General features: G+C 36.7%; 1 protein-coding gene across 3 annotated transcripts in view; it reads right to left on the bottom strand.

The window, feature by feature from the left end:
• The window catches only part of LOC145669032 (uncharacterized), a 97,337-nt gene that overhangs the window by 50,088 nt on the left and 22,002 nt on the right, over positions 1-25,247 (bottom strand). For all 3 annotated transcript variants that reach the window (XM_081737379.1, XM_081737381.1, XM_081737380.1), the window contains 2 exons: positions 18,539-18,703; positions 6,513-6,710 (listed from right to left, as the gene is read on the bottom strand). In XM_081737379.1, coding sequence (XP_081593505.1) covers positions 6,513-6,710; positions 18,539-18,703 — 363 coding nt within the window. The remainder of the gene's footprint in view (positions 1-6,512; positions 6,711-18,538; positions 18,704-25,247) is intronic.

Below are 25,247 nucleotides of genomic sequence, written 5' to 3'. Positions count from 1 at the left end.
TAATAGTGTGTAATGGCTAATGTCCCTGTGTGTTGGGTGTAGAAATATTGTCGATACGTGTTTCCGTTTTGCATTTATAACGAGTGAAAGAAGGCGTTCAAGATCCCCAATCCGTCCAAAGAGGACCAGCGTGCCGTCATCCGTTTCTGAGTACCGAAGGCTATCCAGCTGAAGTGTTCCGGCGTATGAAAGACGTGTATGGTGATGCATGCGTCTCCAAAACAAAAGTGGTGGACTGGGCCAGAATGTTTCGGAAGGGGCGTGAACAATCCACTGATTATCCCCGTCCTGGTCAAGTCCATGTTGTTGGCACAGAAGACACGCGTGGAAAGGTGAATGTGGCTATAACTACGGATAGAAGCATTAGTATTCAATCCATAGCTTGTGACTTTCTCATCTTTGGCCCTCTAAAGAAGGCATTGAAAGGTCAGAGATTTCAGTCTGACGCTGAGGTTCAGGACGCTGTGCGTGATTGGTTTAATAGCCGTCCAAATTTTACATGGACGGCATTTGTTAGTTACACAGTGGAACAAATGTCTCAACGCTCATGGTGACTTCTTCTGGACAATATTTTTACTGCACGCCAACCATAGACGGCTCTAGACAGTGTACAAGTTTCCGCTCGAAATAAAATTTATTTCATTAATTATGACAACTGAACGGGTTTCAGTTGATCGCCCCTTATACAATTTGCCGCATCGTTACAATTACATCAAAAGTCGACAGTGCTTTGGTTTCCAGATCGCAACAGGGAGCAAGAATCAACACAGCGAACGAAGAGAACCAACAATGTAAGGTGAGAAACACAAAGCTGAGCGGTACTTACCTTTCATCCCTACTTTGTTGTGAAATTTTTATTTTCTCGCAGCCTGCAACAACAAATCCTGATTGAAGCATATATATATATATATATATAAAATTTGTCAGCTTTTTATTTTGATCATTGGAGTTTCAAGAAAAGCATGCCTCAGTATTTAATCCGTGTTTCAGTGTACAAAACCGGAATGGTTCCGCCTGCCTCCTCGTTATCTCAGAAACTGCGGTCTTGGATAACAGTCGATGTGCGATAAACAAACAAACAAACAAAAACCAACTAGGTGCACTATGAACTCTTAGAACAGAATATTCGCACTTCGTGTGAAAAACAATTACGAAATGAAATGAAGCTAGTTCTACAGAACCAGATGCAACAGGATTCTTCATTCAGTGTGTTTTACAAGGAAATGTGCGAAGCAATTATTGCAGAGAACATCCCTTGGAACAAAATTCAAGTACCGAAGTTCCGGGATTTCCTTGAAAAATACTGTGGCCGTGAAGTTCCTGACGACTCAATCCTCCAGAAAGGATTCTTCCAGTTTTCTACAAAGAAGCTTTAGAATCAATTAGGGCGGACTGATTTCCGTCGACGAAACAACTAATGTTTTGGAACAGTATGCTGCTAATTTCATAGTTGGAAAGCTAACTATTGATTCTTCATCTACACCACATCTCATTGTATAGTTAGTTCTGGAGCTTACAAATCACTCCACCATAGCACGAATTGTGAATAATAAGTCGTAAGTGTTGTATCCAGATGGCGTACAAGAGTTCTTATATACACAGACACTGCGTCATACATGTTAAAAAGCTGCTACGGCACTTAAAAATGTTTTATTCTAACTAGATCTACTTCACTTGCATGGCACACGCTCTCCAACGCGTTCCTGAGGAAGTGAGAATCAAGTTTCTGAAGGGAACCAACTTATTTCTTCCACAAAAAAGATGTTTTTGAAGATACCACAACGTGTAATAGTTTACAAGCAGGCGTAGCACTTCTTGCGGAAACTATTATTACTAGATGGGGCACTTGGATACAGGCAGGTCAGTTTTACAATAAACATTTTGAAGAAGTCATATCTGGGCTTCACTCATTTTTGGTGGACTCAGCTGTGTCGGTATGCAATGCTCAATTTCTTCAAGGACCCCAAGTTTGCTTCCGATATGGCACACACAAATAGCAATTTTCGTTGGACTGCTACACGCATCAACACACCTGAAATTGTTGGGCTTTCTTTCCTGAAAGCCACGTGCATATTATATATACAGAAAAAAAAAAACTGGCTGCTGTCAGAGATGTGGAAGAGAGAATTCAAAGAAAATTTGACGCAGTAACTAAAAGGAAGTCAGGCTACAGCATGACAGTGCGCAGCATTCTCAATGGTGAAACAGATAACCCTCCTAACAAGGTTTCTCCAATTCACATTCACCTCCTGATGTATGTTCAGGATTTAGGGTTAGAATGTAGATTTCTGGGCGTTTGGCATCGAAGGCCATTTCGCCCGTCACGTTTGAGGGATGACGTTCCTCGGCGACCACACTATCCGGGGAAAGGGAAGGAAGGAAGCAGCCTGGACCTGTAAATTAGGTACCACACCGGCATCTGCCTGGTGTGAATGAGGGAACTTCAGGAAAACCTCATTCAGGATGGTTGGCCTAAAATGCTTTTTACACTTTTCAACCGAGTGCACCCACCGGGAACCGAATCCGGGCCCGTTCGCACCGAAGGTGAGAGCGTTAGCGACTACGCTACGCGGGGTCACTGACAAATGTTCAGGTTACTTCTTACAACGTACAGAGAAGTTTCTCTGCGTACAATAACATATTGTCTGATCGGCGATAAATATTTACTTCTGAATATTTTCAAATGTACTGGTGGTGACATATTGTAAATTACATATATTCAAACTGTGGTTAATACCTGAATGTACATTGCAGAAAGTCACGAACACTTTCAGGGTGTCTACTAAAATTCCAAAATTAAATTTCGTGACTTTTTCTTTACCAAATCATAAGATTTCCTAACATTTTCAAGAGCGAATTTGGGTGCGAATTAGGTCGAATTTTCATCCATGCGATAGAAACGCACTTTTCTTGCGATTTGGTAGCGTCTAAAGCCGGCCATAGACATTTTTGATGGTGAATTTTGACGTTTTATAGTACAAAATTTTCCAATCTGTACTTACATTTGCACAGTTAAAAAAAATCGTGACCCAAAAGCTAAATTTCGTGACATTCGTGACCGATAGACACCCTGTTAATGTAAGCATTTTAATATTGTAATTTTAGTTTTGGTACGTCCTTTTAGAATAAACCTATCTCTTTGTGAGGAAATTTAAAACAAAATAAGAATTAATGTTAAAAATACATATTTATAGTACATATTTCATTATGAATTTATAATAATCTTACATATTTCAGACTTTTTTTTAAATATATTTATAAATATATTTTAGGGGTTGATATTACGTGAAAAGGGCTCTAGTAATGCAAGTGAGACTGACGGAGCAATGCATATCCAAAGTCCTTTAGTGTCTAATACTCTCTATATATTCGTGATATCATAGGTATCGAATAAACTGGAGAGTTCCCTCATGGCTAAGCGATAAGCGTACACGCCTTTGGCGTGGGAGACCTGGGTTCGATTTCCGGCAGGAGCTCATGTGATTCGGATTCCACTTTAATCAGTAGGTCCACGTCTTATATAGCCTCGCTGCTGAACGGGACGTTAAACTCAAAATCAACTCAATCAACTCAATCAACTCAATCAACTCGAGTAAATAGAAATGAAGATGCAAGGGATTACAAATTCGACTTTTTTCAAACTTTTTTATTTCAAAAAAACTACTTACGTAAGTACTCATCCAATTACATAGGTAGTTCTTAATGGGTGTTAAGATCCTACACCAATTCGATACTTCAAACAGTTCTGGAGATATGGCAGATATTCAAGTTTGTAACACTGCTTAAAATTAAGTAATTCCGAGAACCTGTTGTAATTAGACTTACCAAAAAGGATTGATGTAACGTTATAGAAGCAAAGTAATCGAAAATGTTTTTTTAAAAAGTTCCTACCATTTGAAATAATAACAGTTATATATATGGAATGAATGGTTAGATACACCAAATTGCTGTAAACGGCATTATGACCTTTATGTCTAATGAAAACCATATAAGGAATTGGATGTGGTTCGAAATCAAGTTCCTTCAATATAGTCAAATTTTCAATTCCTTGTCACTTTCTTCCAACTTGTTCGAAATACGTCATACCATGACCGTAGTATTCGACACAAGTACTTTAGATGTGCATTACAACGTTCATGTTAATTACTATTACCGACCTCTCCCAGATTCGGTTGTTTTTCCATCTTTATGATAGTGTAGCGTCTTCAGTTTGCAACATTCCATAAGTATGGTATTATAAGTTTTAGTTTTACATGTAGACTTCAAATACCAGTGTCCACACAATTTGGCGAAGAAAAAAAATCCCTGACTTTCCATGACCAAAGTTCTAGATTTTCCTGACCACTGAATAATTTAAAAATAAGAAAAAAAGAAAGAAACCCTAGTCTCCAGCTTCCCCATAGCTGGCCTTGTTCTCTCTCCATTTCTGTTTCTTTTTACAATTTTCTTTGATCCAAAAGAATGTAAGTTTACAAACATACGCATTAGGCCGATATTACACTCACTATTTCATAAATAACTCAATTCACTAACTGAACAATGGACCTAAATCAATTTTTTACCTGACTTCCCCTGATACATTTTTACTTCCCTGACTTTCTAAAATGTGGACACCTTGAATACGTAATAACCTGACGTAGTGTCATTTGAAAAAAATACATCAAGTTGAGTTGACAACACGGTTAGTTTGGTTGTATTGCAGAGTATATCAAACAATGTCCCTCTCACTTCCGAAATTTCAGCATTTTCCGTATCTATTAGTTTAAAAGTTATAATGACGTATCAATACGATGGTCCACCCTGTGAATTATATATGGTCGGATTTAGGGGTTGCACCCTCCCTTTGTTGTAAATATACAACATCTAAAATGAGAAACTAGCCAACACTTTCTGAAACTTTCTGCCATCATGTTTCCGTTTGGGAGAAAGCGGAGCTTTGCAAAAGCAATAGTTTAAGTCCACTTTCTGAAGGAAAAAGGAAAAGTATTCACCAAGCGAAATAATATTCCTCATTCACACCACAGATGCCTACAGGCATTAAAAAAATTAAAATTTAATTCAAATGCAGTGGTAGTTATTGATGCACCCCCGTCAGAAAATCCTGGATCCGGCCCTGTATATATATATCATACAGTATTATATTCTTCTGTTAGAAATAGTCCCGCTAAAAAAAGAATTTGAGAAAGGTTAGTCTAAAGGAATGACCAACAGAATATAGACGGGTAAGAACTTTTTAATGTTTATGTGGTTTGCATATTCATTTACCACCTACACACAAATTGTGGTTGTTTAAAGTTACCGTATTTACGCGAATAAAGGCGCCCTCAAATGCAAAATGCACCCCCATTTTTTTAAAGAAAAAAATAGAAAAAAAATCCTCGAATGTAAGACTCACGCTTGGTAAAAATGAAAAAACCTGCTCTGCATTGATTTTAATAAAAAAATATTAATAAACATGGGAAAACAAATAATATTATGAGAAAATAAAGAAACGTTAAACTTACTGTTGGGATTAGGATTAGGAATTAGATTTCTGGGCTTTCGGCACCTATGGTCATATTAGTTCGTTACATATGAGGGATGACGTCCCTCGGAGATCACACTAGCCGATGAAAGGGAAAGAAGGAAGCGGCCTGAGACCTATATGTTAGGTACCATCGCCGCATTTGCCTGGTAAAAGTGAGGGAAACCCAGAAAAAAAAACTCACTCAGAACGGCTGGCCTGAAAAAGCTGTTACTTTTTCGACCGAGTATCCCCACCGGGAATCGAACCCAGGACCGCTCACACAGAAGGCGAGTGCGTTAGCGACTACGCTACGCGGAAACTTACCGTTTGAATTTATGGTACATTCATGCGCATCTGCTGGTACTGTTTTTCCTACTGTAATTAAGGTACAACACTTGCTCGCGTCACTTTTATAGCAATCCATTATCGGTATCAATATATTATACCAGTATGTACACACAATCAAATAAATAATTTTTCAGCAATTATTCAAACTTGTTTCTTTTCCCCCAGCCACGGTATGTGAGAGGGGAAGGAACATTTCCGCTGTCGTAAATTCACGAGAATGATTCATCTCTTTCATTTGCCACTGATTTGCGGGCTAATTTTAAGGGGTTTTTATTTCGCGTAAAATGCGACGGATTTAGTTCTGCATCCTGTTCGAACACACAAAATACACTTATTTAAGAATCGTGACTAACGGGATTAGCAATTTTTGGCAAAACTCCATCTAATCTGGCCTAAATTTCCGTAACTCAAATCCAAGACGCACCTTGATTTTGAAGGGGGAAAAAAAAGTGAAAAAAGTAAAGTCTTAGAATCGCGTAAATACGGTATGTTGATTTAAAATTATAATTCTTGTATACTGTAGCACTAACAATTTTGCAACCACATGGTACGCGCTGTTGGTAATTCACTCTAAAAGCAACACTACTTCTATAAATACAACAATACCTACATTACAGAATTTTCAAAGAAAGAGGAAGGTGCGTAAAAATCCACTTACCAGTTTTGAATAATGATGCTGACAATAGCCACAGTACTTGACGTTATCCAAGTAATTTCCTGCTTCTTCACAAAGTAATCCTAATGCCTGTGCACAAGTTACGTGAAACTGTTGCTTGCAACCAGACTTATTACACTGCATACAAGCTCCAATAGTAGAGCGACTTCCCTTGCCTTGCTCCTCACAAATATAGCAAACCTGGAAAAAAGAAAAACAAAGTATATTTATTCATTATATATTATATACAACGAATTACTTAATAAAAGTACTGAAAATATTATTACTCAATACTATAATAAGCAGTTTGTCTACAAGTCTCACCATACAAGTAATGGGAAGGAAAGATAAATGAAGACCAAACCCAGTATAGCTGTTTCTCTTCTCTTCTCTCCTTCCTATCTGATAAAGCGTGTAGACAAAGGGCTTATTGTATAAAATGACGTCCCATTTCCTGTTACGTAATTCGTTAGTCATGCCTACTTTGGAATTCCTTTGTTCGCATTCCACATACAAATACGCCAAAAAGATGTATACTGTTTGTCATCCTGTGTCAGGATACTGGCATTGACAGTTGTTCTGAAATTTAAGTATGTTGTAGTACGGTTTTTCGCTCAACAGATGTCGGTACTGTCAGCACGGTTAATGAGATAAGAAAATGACAGGTGTACGCTTGACGTTCGAGCAACGTAAGTACGTTTTGAAATGTTTTATCAGGTTTGGGAATGCCATCGAAGTGCAGGGTCAGTGGAGAGGGGAGTCTGGTACTGAAACACCAACCCGCATAACAATCAAACGCATTGTTGACAAGTTTGAGGCGCATGGAACGACGAGCGGTACTGGAGCTACAGGAGTCAATGTATCAATGGAGACCGATGCACATGCCTCTCTAATCTTCTGGCGAAGGTTTTCAAGCATCCGAAGCAACAGCCAACATTTTGAACATCCAATATAAACATATGCTTACCTGAACTTTTGTAACATGTTTTGAACAATAATTAAATGTAATTAAGAAATATGACAGGGTGTCTACTAAAATTCCAAAATGAATTTTCGTGATCTTTTCTTTACCAAACCATAAAATTTAGTAACATTCTCAAGAGCGAATTTGGGTGCGAATTAGGCTGAATTTTCATGCATGCGATAGAAGCATGCTTTTGCTTGTGATTTGGTAGCGTTTAAAGCCGACCATCAACATGTTTGGTGGTGAATTTTGACGTTTTATACAACAAAATTTTCTAGTCTGTACTTATATTTGTCCACATTTTAAAAAATCGTGACCCAAACTAAATTTCGTGACTTGTTCGTGACTTTCATGACCGTTTTCTGATTTCGTGACTTTTTCATGACTTTCGTGACCGATAGACACCCTGTATGATATCCAGTTTTTTTTTTTTTTTTTCCCTTAAACAAGTATACATTTTTCTGGCGGACTCTGTATACAAATAAAATGTGTCGTAAGTTCTCCAATACTGTCTGTCTGTGGAGTGTATGCCACGTGACCAAAGTAACTCAAGCCGTCCAAGGTGCTCGCTGGCATAGATATAGAGAGAAGCACTAAACTAAAACTGTACTCATCAAAAACACCCAGACTGCAAATGCATTGTGACTATTCTAGCAGAGTTCTTGTCACCCATAGCACGGAACATTTCACAAAATTAACGTTGTTAGACGAATTACATTACTTACTTATACAATAACTTGTGCACTCTCAGAAATAGTGTTTTTAGAAAATTTTCTGTGTAACAAAACAGACATCCTGTGAACGGACTTATATTCTGTAAATCAGATGATTAATAAATAATAAAAAAATGACTTTTAAGTCTCCCTACTTTCATCTGTGTTCCACTTTCACTTCACTGATAATCATACTTATGTTAAGGAAAAGGACACATTTCAAATCTGCGCCTATAAAAGCTCAGGATTTACCATTACTTTAAGTCCGCTGGAAACGATTGTTTGAATTCTATACCTTAATTAAATAAAGAGAAAATGTGTTGTATAAAAACTAACTCTATGGCCTATGGAACCCGGAGGTTCAATGCCGCGTTCACAAAAGCTCTCCACTGACTTCTATCCTTAGCCAATTGGATCCAGTTTCTACTTTGTATTCCAATCTCTGCGAGATCCATCTTAATATTGTCCTCCCATCTACGCCTAGGTCTTCCTAATGGTCGTTTTCCGATTGGTCTTCCAGTCAAGACTTTGAAAGCGTTTCTACTTTCTTCCATTCTAGCTACATGACCCGCCCATCTAAGCCTTCTAGACTTGACGACCCTAACAATGTTGGGTAAACCATATAACTTATGTAGTTCCTCATTATGAAGTTCCCGCCATTCCCCATTCCCGTTCCTCTTGGGTCCGAATATTCGTCTCAGGATCTTGTTCTCAAATACTTTCAGTCTATGTTCTTCCCTCAGAGTAAGTGACTATGTTTCGCAGCCATACAGAACAACAGGCATAATTATCGTTTTGTATATTTTAAGCTTCAAATTCCTCGACAGAATTCGCGACGACAAGAGATTTTGAACCGAATAGTAACACGAATTCCCTGCTTTTAGTCGACATTTAATTTCTTCGTGAATATGATTTTCCTCTGTTAATACTGATCCTAGATATTTGAAACTATGCGCTTTATCGAAAGTATTATTTAAGATTTTAACGCATCCATAATTTGCTGTATTCCGGTCCCGACGCACTTCCATGTATTTAGTTTTCTCTGCAATTACTTCTAAACCCATGTCCCTGCAAGCGTTTAATAAAATCTCTGCATTTCTTTCTATTGTTCTCCTATCATCCCCTATTAAATTTACATCATCAGCATATGCCATAACCTGGTGAATACCGTTCAACGCTAGGCCCTGGTTGCTATCTTTGATTTTCCTTATAGCGTATTCCAGAACGAAGTTAAATAATAATGGCGACAACGCATCTCCTTGTTTCAGGCCATTTTCGACGTGAAACCTCGTGGACAAAAATTTTCCTACCCGGACTTTACTTTGGGATTCATTTAAACATATTTTAATTAATGTAATTAGCTTTCTCGGTATTCCAAGTTCTGTAAGAACGTTGTATAATGTTTCTCTCCTAACCGAGTCGTACGCCTTTCTAAAATCAATAAATAGTTGATGTACTGGGGTATTGTATTCTCACTTTTTTTTCGAGTATTTGGCGAATGGTAAATATTTGATCGATAGTTGATCGATTTCGTCTAAATCCGCACTGATAATCTCCAATAATTTCATCTGCGTATGGGGTAAGTCTTGCTAACAGAATATTTGAAAGGATTTTATAGGATGTTGACAGAAGAGAAATGCCTCGATAGTTATTACAGTCAGTTTTGTCGCCTTTCTTGTGAATTGGAACAATGATTGATTCTTTCCACTCCTGTGGCAATTATTCCTTGTTCCAGATAAGGAGAATGAGTTTGTGTATCTTGTTCCACAATTTCTCGCCTCCAGCTAAAATTAACTCAGCCGGAATTTCATCTACACCCGGAGATTTGTGTTTCTTTAATTTCTTTATAGCGGTTTCTACTTCTATTCGGTTGGGTTCTGGAATATTCGGTTCTGCGGTGTGTATCTCCTTTTCTCCACGCATACTAGTTTTTGGTTGCATGTTAAGCAAATCGTCAAAGAAATCTTTCCATTTATTTAAGATGCTATCCGTGTTAGTGAGAACTGTACCGTCAGATTTCTTTAATATATAAGCACGAGGTTGATAGCCTTTTCCAAATTCGTTGATTCCCTTATACATGTCTCGTATGTTTTTATTTTTACTATTATCTTCAAGTTCTTTAATTTTAGCTTTCAGAAAATCGCGTTTCTTTGTTCTAAAAGTTTTGGAAGTTTCCCGCCTGATATCTGCGAAATTTTGTGTAGTTATTTCATTAGGATTTTGTAGCCAGCGTAATTTTGCCTGTTTTCTCTTCTCTGCTAGTTTAATGCATTCCTGAAAAAATGTGTTATATAGACGCTCAAAAACAAAAAAACATTATTTACACTATCACAAGAAATTTCCTCAAGAACTAAAATTTCAGTTTAAGCTACTGCTGAAACTTTGCTCCTTCAATTCAATATCGTATTCCTTGAACTGTTTGCTGAAACAGTTACGGTGAATTCGCAATCTGGGTGTTTGCTGGTGAGTACAGGTTCAGTTTGGTGTTTACTATGCATTCTATCAAATCATTTTGCAATAGAGAGTGGCAGTCTGCAGGTTGAAAGGTTGTGTAGTGTTCCGTTCCATGTGATACATGACAGCCACAAACATGAAGATGTAACAAAATCTAATTTGGAAACTTTCATTTTATGAGTTCGTATTGTCCACAATGCAACTGGAGCAACTTGTGTATCTAATTGAGTGTGTGTGATGTACAGTATGATAATCGTACGTTACAAAGATCCTTTAATCCTAAAATCTATTATAAGAAAGCAAATTAGCAACTGGAAATTAATTTTTTTTAAAAATGGTTTCCAACATTTCAGTTCTTCAAAAAGTGTAAATCTTTTACTTTAAAAATACCGTCCACTTAATAATCCCGGTCTTTTCCCCTCTATCTATGGTTCCTGACCTTGAGGTACTATTACAGTATTTGTATGGTATGTTTTAACCCTTTACTGTTTTTTGTTACCATATGGTTACAAAATAATCGAACTTGTCTAACGTGAACGCTAATTCAATATTCCGTTGTTGGTCATTGTTACCATATGGCTGCACCTTTCCGCTTCGTACGCTGACTCGTTCTGACACCTTGTCGTGGGTTCGGGTGACTTTATGTGCGAAAGATGTATTGTGTTTGTTAGTAAAAGCCAGAATTCACAGAGGGTGAAGAGGAAATATTCCTGGTTGTTAGGTAAGTAACAGTAATTTTGTTTTGTTGACTTCTAGTTGTTTATAAAGCCTAATTGAAAGATTTTAAATTTAATTTTATCAATTATATCAATTTATGAGTACGTTTAGGGTTGTTAAACCTCGCGTAACCATATGGTTACATTGTTCAATGAGGAAATAAAATTATATTATTTATTGAACTGTATTCTTCGCGATTTTATGTACAAGTGTATTTACTGAATTGTTTATATTCATACATGAAAGAAATGCTTTATGTGTCTTTACTCTGTGAAATTTTCCATATTACAGTTTGGTTCATCAATTTGTTTCATTAAGGCGTGTCCATTTTCATTTTCGGCTTTCGTAAATCTAGTGAACTGTGATCAGGGGCGTTGTCAGTAAAGGTTTTGTTGGTATTACACCATTTCTAATAATACTTTGATATAGGATATTGTTAAATGTAAATGTGTTTTAGGTACAATTTGTGTACCCCTTTTTCTTTTACCCAGATCTATCCTGAACGCTGATCTATGAGAAATAAATTTATAGCTTACTGACTTATTATATTTTTTAGTTTGTTCATTTCAGAGTTCAGTTCGTCGTTTCTCAAAATGGATGGGGATGGTATCTCGGTCAATGTGTTTTACGAAAAAGTCTTAAGGAGCAACAGCTGTCATATCCGATTCATCGCAGTTGCCTGACATTGATTCGTCCGAATCCGATGAAGACCTAAGTTCCTCAAGATCAAGATTATGTACCTGACGGTGAGGTATGTTGAATCATTTAGCACCTATATATGTTTATGCATCTCGTAGAAGTATTCTGCTGTTGCAAATTTTCTTTGTGTTGCTGCTAAATTCTAGCATATTATATGCTTGATATGGAATATACATTTCAAAACTACTAGTAGAAAGAAAGTGGATAAAAACCCTAACCTTTTTGTTTCCTACATTTTCACTATTCTCGTCCTTTGGCGTAATATCTATAACTTGCTACTGGTATTTTCAGTAAATTCTATGTGACATAATACAATTTTAAATCACGTTCTTTGAATCCAGATATTCACCAAAGTCTATTTCATGTTTGAAGGTTTTACTTCATAAAAAAAAAACATCGAAAAATATCTGATTTAGAATAATTTTTCCTTTGTTTCTTTTTTCAGAATAATAGCATTCCAAAAGGTCTTACATCTCTACCGGATGACATAACCTATTCTGATGCTGACTCTGAAGTTTCAAAGAAAAAATGCATGTTTAGTGCCTAGCCATTATCAAACGATAAACCAAACATATAGGGGCAGTGGATAAATCAAATATGCTAACTATAATTTATCGTACAATGAAAGCCAAACATTGGTACTTCAAAACCTTCGGCTACATCCTAGACTTGGCTGTAGTAAACAGCTGACTGATATGCAGGAGAGACCGTAAAATGGTTAGAGAATTACATATACGGTTGAAGGTATATCGTTCTGATATTACCTACGCACTTGCTACGTGTGGGAAACCAAAGAGAGGATGGTCCTCTGTAGAATCGACAATAGAACCGCAAGGAAAGACAGGTCAACCACTGAAAACTTCGCCCGAGTGATGATACTACAACAGATAATATACCCCACTGGCCTATCCATACGTCTAAAGGAAGGTGCCGGTTTAGAAATATGGTACTAGTCGAATTACGTGCATAAATGTGATGCAAGGTTGTCTTTTACTGAAATAAAATCAAAAACTGCTTTCTGGTATTCCATTCGTAGAAACTAACTATACTGCTCTAAAAATTTTATTATATGGTAAAGAAATATGTCCATAAGCACTACATTACAGTGCAAGAAAACATCCAATACCATAACCATTATTTGTAATTTATTTAGTCCAAATAAATACACTGTCATTTTTATACTAACTTGCACGCAAAAAAGTCACCATCATTTCTTGACAAGTGGCTGTAAGTTGTAATTATATGCCCCAGATATTTGATAACATGACTATTTAGGAGCTGTAACACAAAAGTATTGTTTGTAATTGAACACGGTTTAAAATATATTCAGTATTTTGCAACTGGACTCTTATATCAATTTACTATCAAGCTGCCCTAGTAAAAATGGTTTTTACATAACAAGCACACCATATTGACCAATGTTACCATATGGTTACAACTATGAATACAGGCATATTGTACAATGTAACCATATGGTAACAATTCATAACTCGAAGAGTTTTGGCGGGAAAATTTTCAAAATCCGTAGAGATGATATAGAGTGCCTATATATCATCCTGTAGAAGTTTGAGATTTTTTGGTCAACTGTAAGTCATAGTGAACAGTAAAGGGTTAAGGGAAACTAAAGGAATCTTCAGTCAGAACGGCTGACCCAGAGGTTTGAATCATGAGTGTAATAGGAGATTTTATTCCTATTATATTATATAGAATTTTCCACTTCTTTGTTACTCTACGAAATATAATTGTGTGCCAAATAGTGCAAAGTTTGTCCCACGAAACGCGGATCTGGCTTTATGGATTCCCTTTGTGCGTTTCACGTGTAATGCAACATGAATGCTTAAGTGATATTTTAAGCGGGAATACGGTTTTAAATGTATTTACTGCAGTAATATAATCAATACTGTGATTTTGGCGTGGGCCAGTAATGTTTAAATGCATGATACATTAATTGCGCTGGTCTGACCAAGAACATAACTGTCACTTGTTTGATAAATGAGAAATGTAGGTATTGTTGAGATTACTATAGAGAAGTTAATTTCGGTGTATTAATAGGCTAATTCGTAACGAAGAGGCTCAAATTAATTTGAGTATGAAGTGGTTGTAGTTGTAGCTATGAGCTTAAAAAAGCAGTGATTGTGGAGTTTAACTAATCTTAGTATTGTCTATCTAGTGGAACTTAAGATATGTATTACTTAAGTAGAGGGCGTATTAAGTATTGCTATGTGGCTGAGTCTACCTATTGGCTTTCAGTTATTCTAGTTTCCCCACGGGAGGATTTATTGGTAAGTAACGAATTCTTTGTTAAAAAGTGAATTACTACCAATAGTGAAAAACACTAAGGATCATGTTCTTAATTTCTTCATTAATTTTCACTTGTCAACCTTTTCCCTTGTATCATGTATTTTTTTTTTCTTTTCATTGTTCATTTAATATTTTTTCGCTCTGCACCACTCCTAATTACCCACCTCGTTAGTTTTATCTCCCTTCCCTAAACTCCATCTACTTACAGTCCGGGACACTATGACCTACCCTACATTCTAACATGGCTCCTACCTGGGCTTTTTTTAACCTTAAGTTTCACGATAATGGTCCAAGGCTAAGGGTAAAACGTGCGAACCTCGAGAAAACTCACGCAGACTGTCTTTGTCCACCACAAAGCCCAACTGGCACAAGCTAGGATCGAAGCAGGAAGCCCATGCACCAGAAAAAAAGTGTGTCCTACCACTGAGCCACCGCGGCCTCTCTAAAGACATTTCACTGTTCTTTTTTCCCTATTTCTACCTTCCTTATCTGATGAAGGATTTTTAGCTAAAATGACGGAAATAAAATTTCTTTAATGCTGTGATTTTGATTTTACAATACTGTGGTCAAATGTATACAACGGCAGGAACAAAGCAATTTCGAAGCGGGAACAGAAAATGAATTACTTAGAAGAAAATAATTCGAACAATTACACATATTTGAAGAAATATATATATATATATATATATATATATATATATATATATATATATATAAGCACCTTTGCTGAACGCTTCATAAGGTGGGTAAGAAAAGGAAATAATATTGCCAAACTAAGAGTAGAGAGAGTCTACTGAAGTAAATAAAACAAATGAAATGGGTAGGTTGGCATAGTGTTGGAGAGAAATACAGTAATAAGTGAGAAGAAATATTTATATACGAATAACATACACAAAAAAATTATTATATAGTATATATACACAGGGTGTTTCAAAACAACACCGACAACGTTTGGGAAGTGATTACTGTCACCAAGATAAGACGAAAAGTATAGACCAACCTGGGTGCACAAATACTTCCTTTCAGAGTTATAGGCTGCTGAAAACAAGAAAAAATGAACCTTAAAGGTCCATAGCTCCAAAACTATGGGACCTACCGTAGTCGGGTCAAGACTTTACTTAGGAACTAGTACGTGCCCTATTCAAAAATACATATTTCAGAGACCTGTGGTACTTCCGCAACAATTTTTATAAAAGTAGTTGGTGAGTACATCAAATTATACGCCCGTAGACAAACGGCCTCTATGAAAATTGTTGCGTGAGTACATTAGGATTCTGAAACATGGATTTTTGGATAGGGCACATACTAGTTCCTAGTAAAGTCTTGACCCGACTACGGTAGGTCCCATAGTTTTGGAGCTATGAACCTTTAAGGTTCATTTTTTCATGTTTTCGGCAGCCTACAACTCTGAAACGAAGCATTTGTGCTTCTAAGTCGATCTATACTTTAGCCTTACCTTGGTGTCAGGAATCACCCTTCACACATTGTCGGTGTTCGTTTGAAACACCCTGTATATATACAAATTTTAAGAAATTAACTAGAAATAATAAAAATAATGGGATATAATGCATAATGAAAAACAGTTAAAATAAAAAAAAGTTAACCATAAAAATAACGAAGGGCATAAGGGAATGAAGTGAGGCATGGTATTGTAGACGATTAAGAACACAAAAGCGATTCCCATTATATGGCAATATGTTTTTAATGTCTTTCTGAAGGACACGGTAGAATCTCATTTATAAAAAATTTTCAACAAAACCATGATTTATACGAAGTGTGTAGAACATCTTTGCTCTAAGAATTGAGCTAGCAATATCACGATGCTTATCGAAAAGATATATCCCTTTACTATCATCAGTTTTGGCATACTCAATATTGTTATAAAGATCTTCTGCTGTACCACTTAACATCGACTCCTTGATGCTACTTCGCTGAAGTTTTTCAAAGATATTTTTAATAGCATAGCATTTTTTTCGGATATGGCGTAATAAAAAGGTAAACCAGTACTACGCTTTAACGAATAGGTTAGTTGATCATCATCAGCTTTCAACTCAAGAACTTGATTCAGAATATCACTCTTTTCAGCTGCTTGTAGAATATCTTCAACAGCCTGATAATTGTGTTGACGTATAGCATAAGTAAGTAAGACCTAAATCTTTTGAGGACGATAAAGGAAAGAATGCACAGGGGTATGGTTTCTGAATATATTTACGTGTCCATATCTATTTGCTGTTACGGATTGTGTTTGGCTGTAGGAGTATCAGTGATCGCTGACGCGAATCTAGAGATGGCTTAGGAGTTTTGTCTTTTAACGCTGGACAGCGGGTGATATACACGAGCTTTGTTTTTATTCCTTTCTCATCCTTTACTCTTTAGCGAAAAGTCTATACCATTATTTTATCTTATTTTATTTATTTATTTTTTAATTATCTAGTCCAGTTAACTTTCCTTATTTCCAACTTGACAACATCATGTGAGTCTACTCTCGAATATCGTGGTCAACGACAAGCTTCACAGTTACTATTCTACTTCTACCTTATATCCAATGAAGTGTTCATGGAAGTGCCACGTGCCTACATTTTACATATTTGATGGTGTGTGTGTGTGTGTGTGTTAGGTGTTTTACTATTTCCTGAAATATATTGTTTTCCAAATACCCGCTCCGAAACTTCTCTACGAAATACATAATTTACATTTTCTTTCACATGCTCGAAAAATACAGAGTGATTCAGAAGAAATGTCACATAATTTGTGAGGTGATTCTACATGTGAAAATAAACTGAAAAAGTTCTATGAATATATAACTTAACTCGTTATATACAGGTCCTCAGTCCAATTACATCTAGATTACGTTACTAAAAATCACTTAAAACAGTTTATGTTGCGTTTAGATTTGCTAGCTTTTATTGTGGCACACACTTATTAAATTAAATACACGTCTCATGATTATGCATACATCTCCTTTTATGATGGTTCCTGAATTATAACGATTATTTACAAAAACGTTGTTATGACAACGTAAAGACAAAACTCATCAAAAATCATCTAAATTTGATTTTCTTTCCTTTTCATATTTTCGTATTTTCTTCTTCTTCTTCAAACTGTTTATTGCTTATTTTAAAATCATACATTGCCCGATATTTAAAATTACACTGAAAATACAAGATGTCGTTGCAAATATGTGTCCGATTTTCGATCGTTACGGAACTGGAAGGGGTTGAAGACTCTCATATCCATAAATGATTATGAAGACAAGTGTGAATATTACTCACCGAAATGCTGTGTAGGCGCTGTGGTGGACAGATGACTGATCCATCCGACAAGAGGTGTTCGGAAAGTTCCCCACCCATCTCAATGCAGTTGTCAAGGCGCTGGAGGGTGTGCTGTGTAGCACATCGAACATCATCTTGGCGGACTTTAATGAGGGCAACGGCGTCGGTGATGCGAGCGACAAGTTCTTCACGTATATCGACCTTCGTAACATACACATCCTCCTTTAACCAGCCCCAAAGTCTAATGGGGTTAGGTAGGGTGATCTGGGAGGCCAGTTAATGGATCCGCCATGGCCAATCCACTGTTGAGGAAATGAGTTATTCAGACACTGGGATACTTGCCTGGTACAATGGTCGGAGCTCCGTCATGTTGCAGGTTCATCGGCCGCACACGGCCTCACGACTGCTCATTGATACAACCCACGATTGCACACTGGATACGCTTGCAGCTCTTGCCTCGGTGCGACGTCACAGTACTGCCATCTGCTGGAGAACCCACACACCTCTTGTAGGATGGATCAGTCATCTGTCCCACCATTATTCTGTCCACCACAGCGCCTACACAGCATTTACATAAGTAATATTTACACTTGTCTTCATAATTATTGACGGAGACACACATTTTGAATTTAAAATGTAAAAAATTAACTTCATAGCTGGCGCATGGCATCTCAACGGTAGAGCACACATCTGTGGTATTAAGAATCCCCGTTTGACTACAAGCTTCGTGAAATTTTAGTGGACATTATATTGTACTCATGAATTTTCCCACTCTCTTCACTCTGCCAATTCTTCTCTGATTATCCCTTTGTATCATCTTTCCTAGCCTACAGTATAATGTGCGAAATTAAACTAAACAGGTCTATGCTCGGTAGATTACGCCTAGGAGTTTAACTAACATTTTTTTACCTTATTAAAACGTTCCGGTGGCACCAGTTGAAGAATGATAGGCTCCATCGAAGTCACATTCCCAAACCGAACTTCAGGGATGTACAAAGCACACACAACATGCGCCCATCCACTGTTGTCGGTCCTTTTCAAAGCTCCGTCCTTTGTGGGGCAAAGTTCACAACGCTACAGGAAAAACAAACAGAAAACTGTAGACATTCATGCTTACCGAGTTCAGAAAATCAGATTAAGGAAATGAACTGACAAACTGTATTTCAAAAGAACAGGCTCAACCAAGTTACCTTCTATCTTAATTTATTTCGTACCTTTTCCAAGATAATGTAGAAGTAAACATTGTAACTTATCTCTGCTAGTACCGGGCTCTATTCTTGACGAAGACTCATATCTTCTTCATTGATACTGCATAATCGTGTGCCTCTAAAGACATACAAATATGAAAATAAATAAAAGAACAAAAATTAGTGTATTGATTATAGCTAAGAAAAACCGGTAAGCCAAATGAATGATGTCATTCTTAAATTTTTTAGGAACCACATTCAGAGTAGTTCAGCGAATGTAATCCTCTTATGCCCATGAAATATCCTTCACTTTGCTGAAGCAGTGATTAGTTTTAAGTGAACAAACAATATCAGAATTGTTGCTCTGTGAAGATACTCATTATACAATACACTGTATGAACTTCCCACTAACAATTTTAAACATAATGCAGGTGGCGAACAATCCTCGAAACAAAGACTATGAACATTTCATCAACGACTTTGTTGGCATTGTTGGAAGTGAAATGATTGCTTTAGGTAAATAGGAAAGGAACTACATTAAACAGAGGAAGAAAAACTTAAAAGTAATTTACAATTTTGTACCTTATTCGAGGGTTCCTTTCTAAAAACGAAAGTTAATTTTGAAATTAATCTAATGGGATTAATCTCTTTCCAGCCTTAGAAAAAAGTAGATGTAAGCAAACCCACCTGACTACCAGTGGGTCAATGAACAGTGATTGGCTGTTGGTCTCACTGCATTAGCGCAATATAATCCCTACTAAAACAGTAATTTCAGATAAATATATCTGAATTTATCCTGCATTTTCTGATAAGAAACGCAATTGTACAATATTTAACAACAGGTGTAGTTTTAATTTCAACCTTACCAGTACTTGGACATATAGTATTTACTGCGCATGTGTACAGTTCGCGCGCCAATGCCGCTCATTTGAAATCGTAGAGTGCAGTTTCATGGCGACGATGAGTGACAACAATTTACGTTCGTCTCGTGTTATAAAACACAAAAGAGAAGAACAGGAACAGAGGCAATCTCGTTTATATAACGATTTAAGAAAATACATATTTCCCACATAGCAGTAGTTAATGTGAGTGCATTAATTAAGTTATTTACCAACCAACCGTAGTCTTACACTTCGGGAATTATGCTACGACAGTAAGCCAGCAGACGATCTTGTTGTTCATGTCTCTCGCTGTCGAAGCACGTGTGAGCCGCGGAGTAATAATTTCGCTTTGTTTACGTCTACTTTGTTCTAAGGCTGGAAATACATTACGTTTTTAAGATAGGACCGTCGCGCAGGTAAACAAAGTACTTTGTACTTTTCTTCCTTGTTTGGTTTAGTTGTGTTTTTATTCATATTTACCTTAAACAATTCTTCCTTCCTGATACCAACAAAGTAGTTAAAAACATTCATCTTTTTCTTCGACCTTTTTCGAGTTTGTCTATTTTAGAGATTCGTAATCTTTTCTTTAAATACATATTGATTCTTCGTTCAACGCTTGATGAGTTCCCTTAATGGGACTTATATACAGGGTGTTTCAGAACAACACCGACAGCGTTTGGGAGGTGATTCCTGATACCAAGATAAGACAAAAAATATAGACCAACCAGGGTACACAAATGCTTCCTTTTGGAGTTATAGCCTGCCGAAAACATGAAAAAATAAACTTTAAAGATCGATTGCTCCAAAACTATGGAACCTACCGTAGTCCGGTCAAGACTTCACTTAGGAACTAGTATGTGCCCCATCCAAACACTCAAGTTTCAGAATCATGCGGTACTTCTGCAACAATTTTTATAGAGGTAGTGAGTGAGCACTTCAAATTATATGCCCGTAGCAAAACTTCCTCTATAAAAATTGTTGCGTGAGTACCTTGGGATTCTGAAACATGTATTTTTGGATAGCGCACATATTAGTTCCTAAGTGAAGTCTTGACCCGAGTTCGGTCGGTCTCATGGTTTTGGAGCCATGGACCTATAAAATTCATTTTTTCGGCAGCCTGTAACTCCGAAAGGAAGCATTTGTGCACCCAGGTTGGTCTATACGTTTTGTCTTATCTTGGTGTCAGAAATCACCTCCGAAACGTTGTCGGGTGTTGTTTTGAAACACCCTGTACATATTCTTATATATATATATATATATATATATATATATATATATATATATATATATATATATATATATATATATATTCCACGCTTTACTAATGGTTGTACGTAGTATTCTTAGAAATTAAGGCAATTGGAAGCCAGTATTCTCACAGATTACTTGCATCTAGAAGAAAATAAAGTGAGTTTTTGAATAAAGAGATAAGACGTATAGAATATTCTATGTGGAGTATTGCACTTTACGGGACAGAAACACTCACATCATCTCAAGCGATTCCTTACGTATGGACGTCCCATGTTACAAACATTACGAAAGTTTTCTTAATTTATATCGGGCACTGTTTTTGACTAAATGAACTGAGTAAAACTGAATGAAGTGGGAATGTGAAAAACCAGCAAATATTGAATTCTGTAGCAATAAGATCGAAGACTCTTGGAAAAGACGAATTTGTAATAGGCAATGCAGTTCGACCGTGCTGCAGAATATTAATACTGATCATCAAGTTTAATGCGTAACAGAAAGAGACAGTACAAGAAAGTCTACAGAGGGTATTAATTTATTTAGTGATTCACGATTTCCTTTTCGTGACAGTGTCATTTTTTCCCTGTAGCTTTTTCCAAGCACTTAACCACGTCTATTAAAAGTTTCTATTGTTTTCAATTAAATTCAAAAACAGAATAAAAACGTTTAAAAAGAAATCTAGAGGGTTAAACGGTGTTTCGACAGTAGAAAGATTTTTGAGATGTATATGGTTCGTGGGTGATACGGTATGAGAACCCCGCAAATTAATATGTTGACTGAAACGATGTAGTCTATACTGAAGATAGAAGCAGGAGCAGATTAAGTACAGAAGACCCGAACCATAGCTAATATTCTTTGTTTGCTGCGTGATAGGTGGTAAGTCCAAAAATCATAAATCGTAGTCATTCGACAGAGATTGGGATTGAAACTTTTCTGCTTGTGCAAAGTCTTAAAACAGGGTGTCTACTAAAATTTCAAAATGAAATTTCGTGACCTTTTCTTCACCAAATCATAAAATTTCCTAACTTTTTCAAGAGCAAATTTGGGTGCGAATTAGGCCGAATTTTCATCCATGCGATAGAAACGTACTTTGCTTGCGATTTGGTAGCGTCTAAAGCCGACCACTGACATTTTTGATTGTGAATTCTGACGTTTTATAAAACGAAATTTTCCAATCTGTTATTACATTTGTACAGTTTAAAAAAACCGTGACCAAAAGCTAAATTTTGTGACTTTTTCGTGACTTTCATGACCGTTTTCTGATTTCGTGACCGATAGACACCCTGTAAAAGACAAAGTTTATTAAGCGCTTTACACTGCTGATTAAGTGTTGAGTGTTTTAAATCTCTGCATAAATTGTTCCCCGCAAATTACTATAAAAAGATTATTACGTTCAAACGTTTAGAACGTTTCGGACTTAACACCTGTTACACAGCAAACACATATATTACTAAAGTTCATTCAAGGAATGTTCAGTACCTCATGTAAACAAATACACGTGGTGATTGTTTGATTTTATTGGTTAGAGAGCCTTAGAACACCCATGCGGCAGAAGAAAATAGTCCTTGCTTATAAGGCTCATTACCAGAATTCCTTGGAATTAGACAACACTTTATCTAAGAACTAAATTGAATTAATGCAATAAAAGAGAATATGCATGCATTGAAAGTGGTTTTGACCCAACTTTAGCGCGAATCACAGTTAACAATATGGTCACATGCGGGGAATAAGTAAAACATCGACAGGATACAAGCACGTGCTTCTCGAAAGAAGCACTGACCGATAGCCAATCAATTCTGCAATGTTTACATCAGGATCAGAAGGTTCGTTGAATGAACTTTAGTGGAGACGTAGTGAGAACAGCAAAGATAGGAATGTTGAAGGAAGCGTTTACAAAGAAAAAAAAACATTATGAGAGTTTTGTGTGGAGTAATGTACTCTACGCAAGGGTAATGGAGTTGAATTAATTTTAGTTTAGCGTCCCTTTCAGCAGCGAGGCTATATCAGACAGAACCTACTGATTAATGTGAATCCGAATCACATGAGCTCCCGCCAGGAATGGAATTCGGGTCTCCCACACCGAAGGCGCGTACGCTAACCGCTTAGCCACGAAGGAGCTGCAAGTGATCTGGGATGAAGATCAGGGTGAACTGTGCGAGTCCAAAGAAAAAACAGTAAGAAAGTGGTACGAATAGGCTAGTAGGGGAGAAAAAAATGAAATTAAATTTTTTGAGTTTTACATCCCACGGTTATGCCGGCTTGGTTAAAGGAAACTGGGATGAGAAATGAATGGAATAGTAGAATGAAGAAAATGGGAGGAAACGGAAGAACCCCGAGAAAACCCAAGCACAAGGTGTTTGTCCACTACAAAGCCTACTTGGCGCGAGCTGGGATCGAACCAGGGAACTCACGCACCAGGTGAATGCTCTACCACTGAGCCACCGTGTCCCGACAACTGCATTGTAGGAGACGTGACAGAAGACATAGACAAGTAGAAGATGGAGATAATACAATTGACAGACGGAATAAAAATATATGTTACGTCAAAACGTTGGATTAATTGAAGACTGTAGTGCGTGGAAGCTTTCGTAGCCAGTGCCCTGCTACTAACGGCAGCATACTTATTATTATGATTTAGATAAAATTGCATAGAAAGCGTATCTATCAGGATTACTCACTACCTTCCAATTGCTTAAAACTACACTTCTCGTCACTTTTAAAATTCTTCAGCAAAGGTTGGACCTTTCTAAAAATTCTCCAGCTATAACCAATACACCAAAAACTTACTATCTTGCCATCTTTTTTCACAAACCTGACAACCCTCTTTTCTAACGCCTTACAGTTTGTTGCGCATTTCGGCAGAAAATAAATCACAGGCTGTAGATTCACTTAAATCACCTGTTAGCTCATTGCACTATGAAAATATAATCAAGAGAAATACACTACGTATGCAGATTTCAACATGTGCAGTTGGCGAATGCACCGACAATCACGCAATATTACCTTGTACACAACAGGTCATTTCCGCAACACACACTCTCACGCCTCCAGGCAAGCCGAGGTATAGAGCTATGCCACAGGCTCCTGCATTCTACAACCTTTTGTGCTGCAGAATATATGCGTTTTCTGCGACAATCAGCACCATCCTTTATTGAAGTTCTTACATATACTTTCCTAATCCAGCAAAACATATCCAATTAAAAAATCAATAATTTACCTAATATTAAACTCAGAAAGTTACATCAGTAAGAATAACGTTTCCTGCTCTTTCTTTTCTTTTAATGTGAAGCTCTCTAGTGTAATGTTTTAAATAATCAGCCATAATGAAAAGATAGATAAATCTTACTCTAAGATATAAAAACTTACAATAACCATTAACTGATAACATAAATTGAACAACACCCAATTCAGAAGCAATAATACTTATTCCTTTTACAGTAAAAATGTATTAAGAACGTACCTCACTTACTTTCCCTATGAAAGTAAATGTTATTTCCTCAATATTTCGGCTGATAATCGTCAACAATCATCACGAAGGTAGGGAAGTTGTTGAAAAAATGATCATGAAGATTTTAAAACTAATGAAATTAGAAAATGCAGAAACATTTACAGTGCATTTACTTATGGAAGCTATTCTATGGTCTGGGCTACTAGATAGTATCCTAACTATATATGTATAAAACTACATAAACTGACATAAAATAAAAGGGTACTTCCGGTCGACGTGGAAAGTTGAAATTTGGCATGATTGTAGCTTTCTGGGACAAACCCACCGGAAAATTCCCCAAAGTGGATATTTTTAATTTTTAGGGGGGGGGGCGTCTAAGGAAGGCAAGAAATTCCCCGTTATTTAAATGGGCCTTTGTTTGGACCTATAATCTCATGTTTTAGGTACTACGAATTGGAATAAAAACTTGAAATTCGGCATGCTTTTAAGTTTCGTTAGCGTTACCTAAGTAAATTTATAAAAGTAAAAATTTCCAACTTTAGTGTGGTTTTATGATTAATTGAAAAATCTTCTCCATGTTATTTATATGGGAAAACTTTTTACATCCCAAAATTATTGGGCACTTGCTGTAGGGCTACAATGATTAAATTTGACATGATTGTAGCTTTTCGGGATTAACCCACAGGAAAATTGCCAAAATCGAATATTTTTAAGTTTTAGTGGGTGTAAAGAGGGGATGAAAAAAATACTCATGTTATTTAAATGGGATCACTTATCATTTCACATTTCAGGTACATGGAATTGGAATAAAAACTTGAAATTCAGATGCTTATACGCTTTCGTTAAAGTTAACT

The sequence above is a fragment of the Thermobia domestica genome, chromosome 13, assembly GCF_964235325.1.
Source record: "Thermobia domestica chromosome 13, izTheDome1.hap1.1, whole genome shotgun sequence".
NCBI lineage: Eukaryota > Metazoa > Arthropoda > Insecta > Zygentoma > Lepismatidae > Thermobia > Thermobia domestica.
The sequence above is the reverse complement of the archived record's forward strand: the minus strand, read 5'-3'. Positions and strand labels throughout refer to the sequence as shown.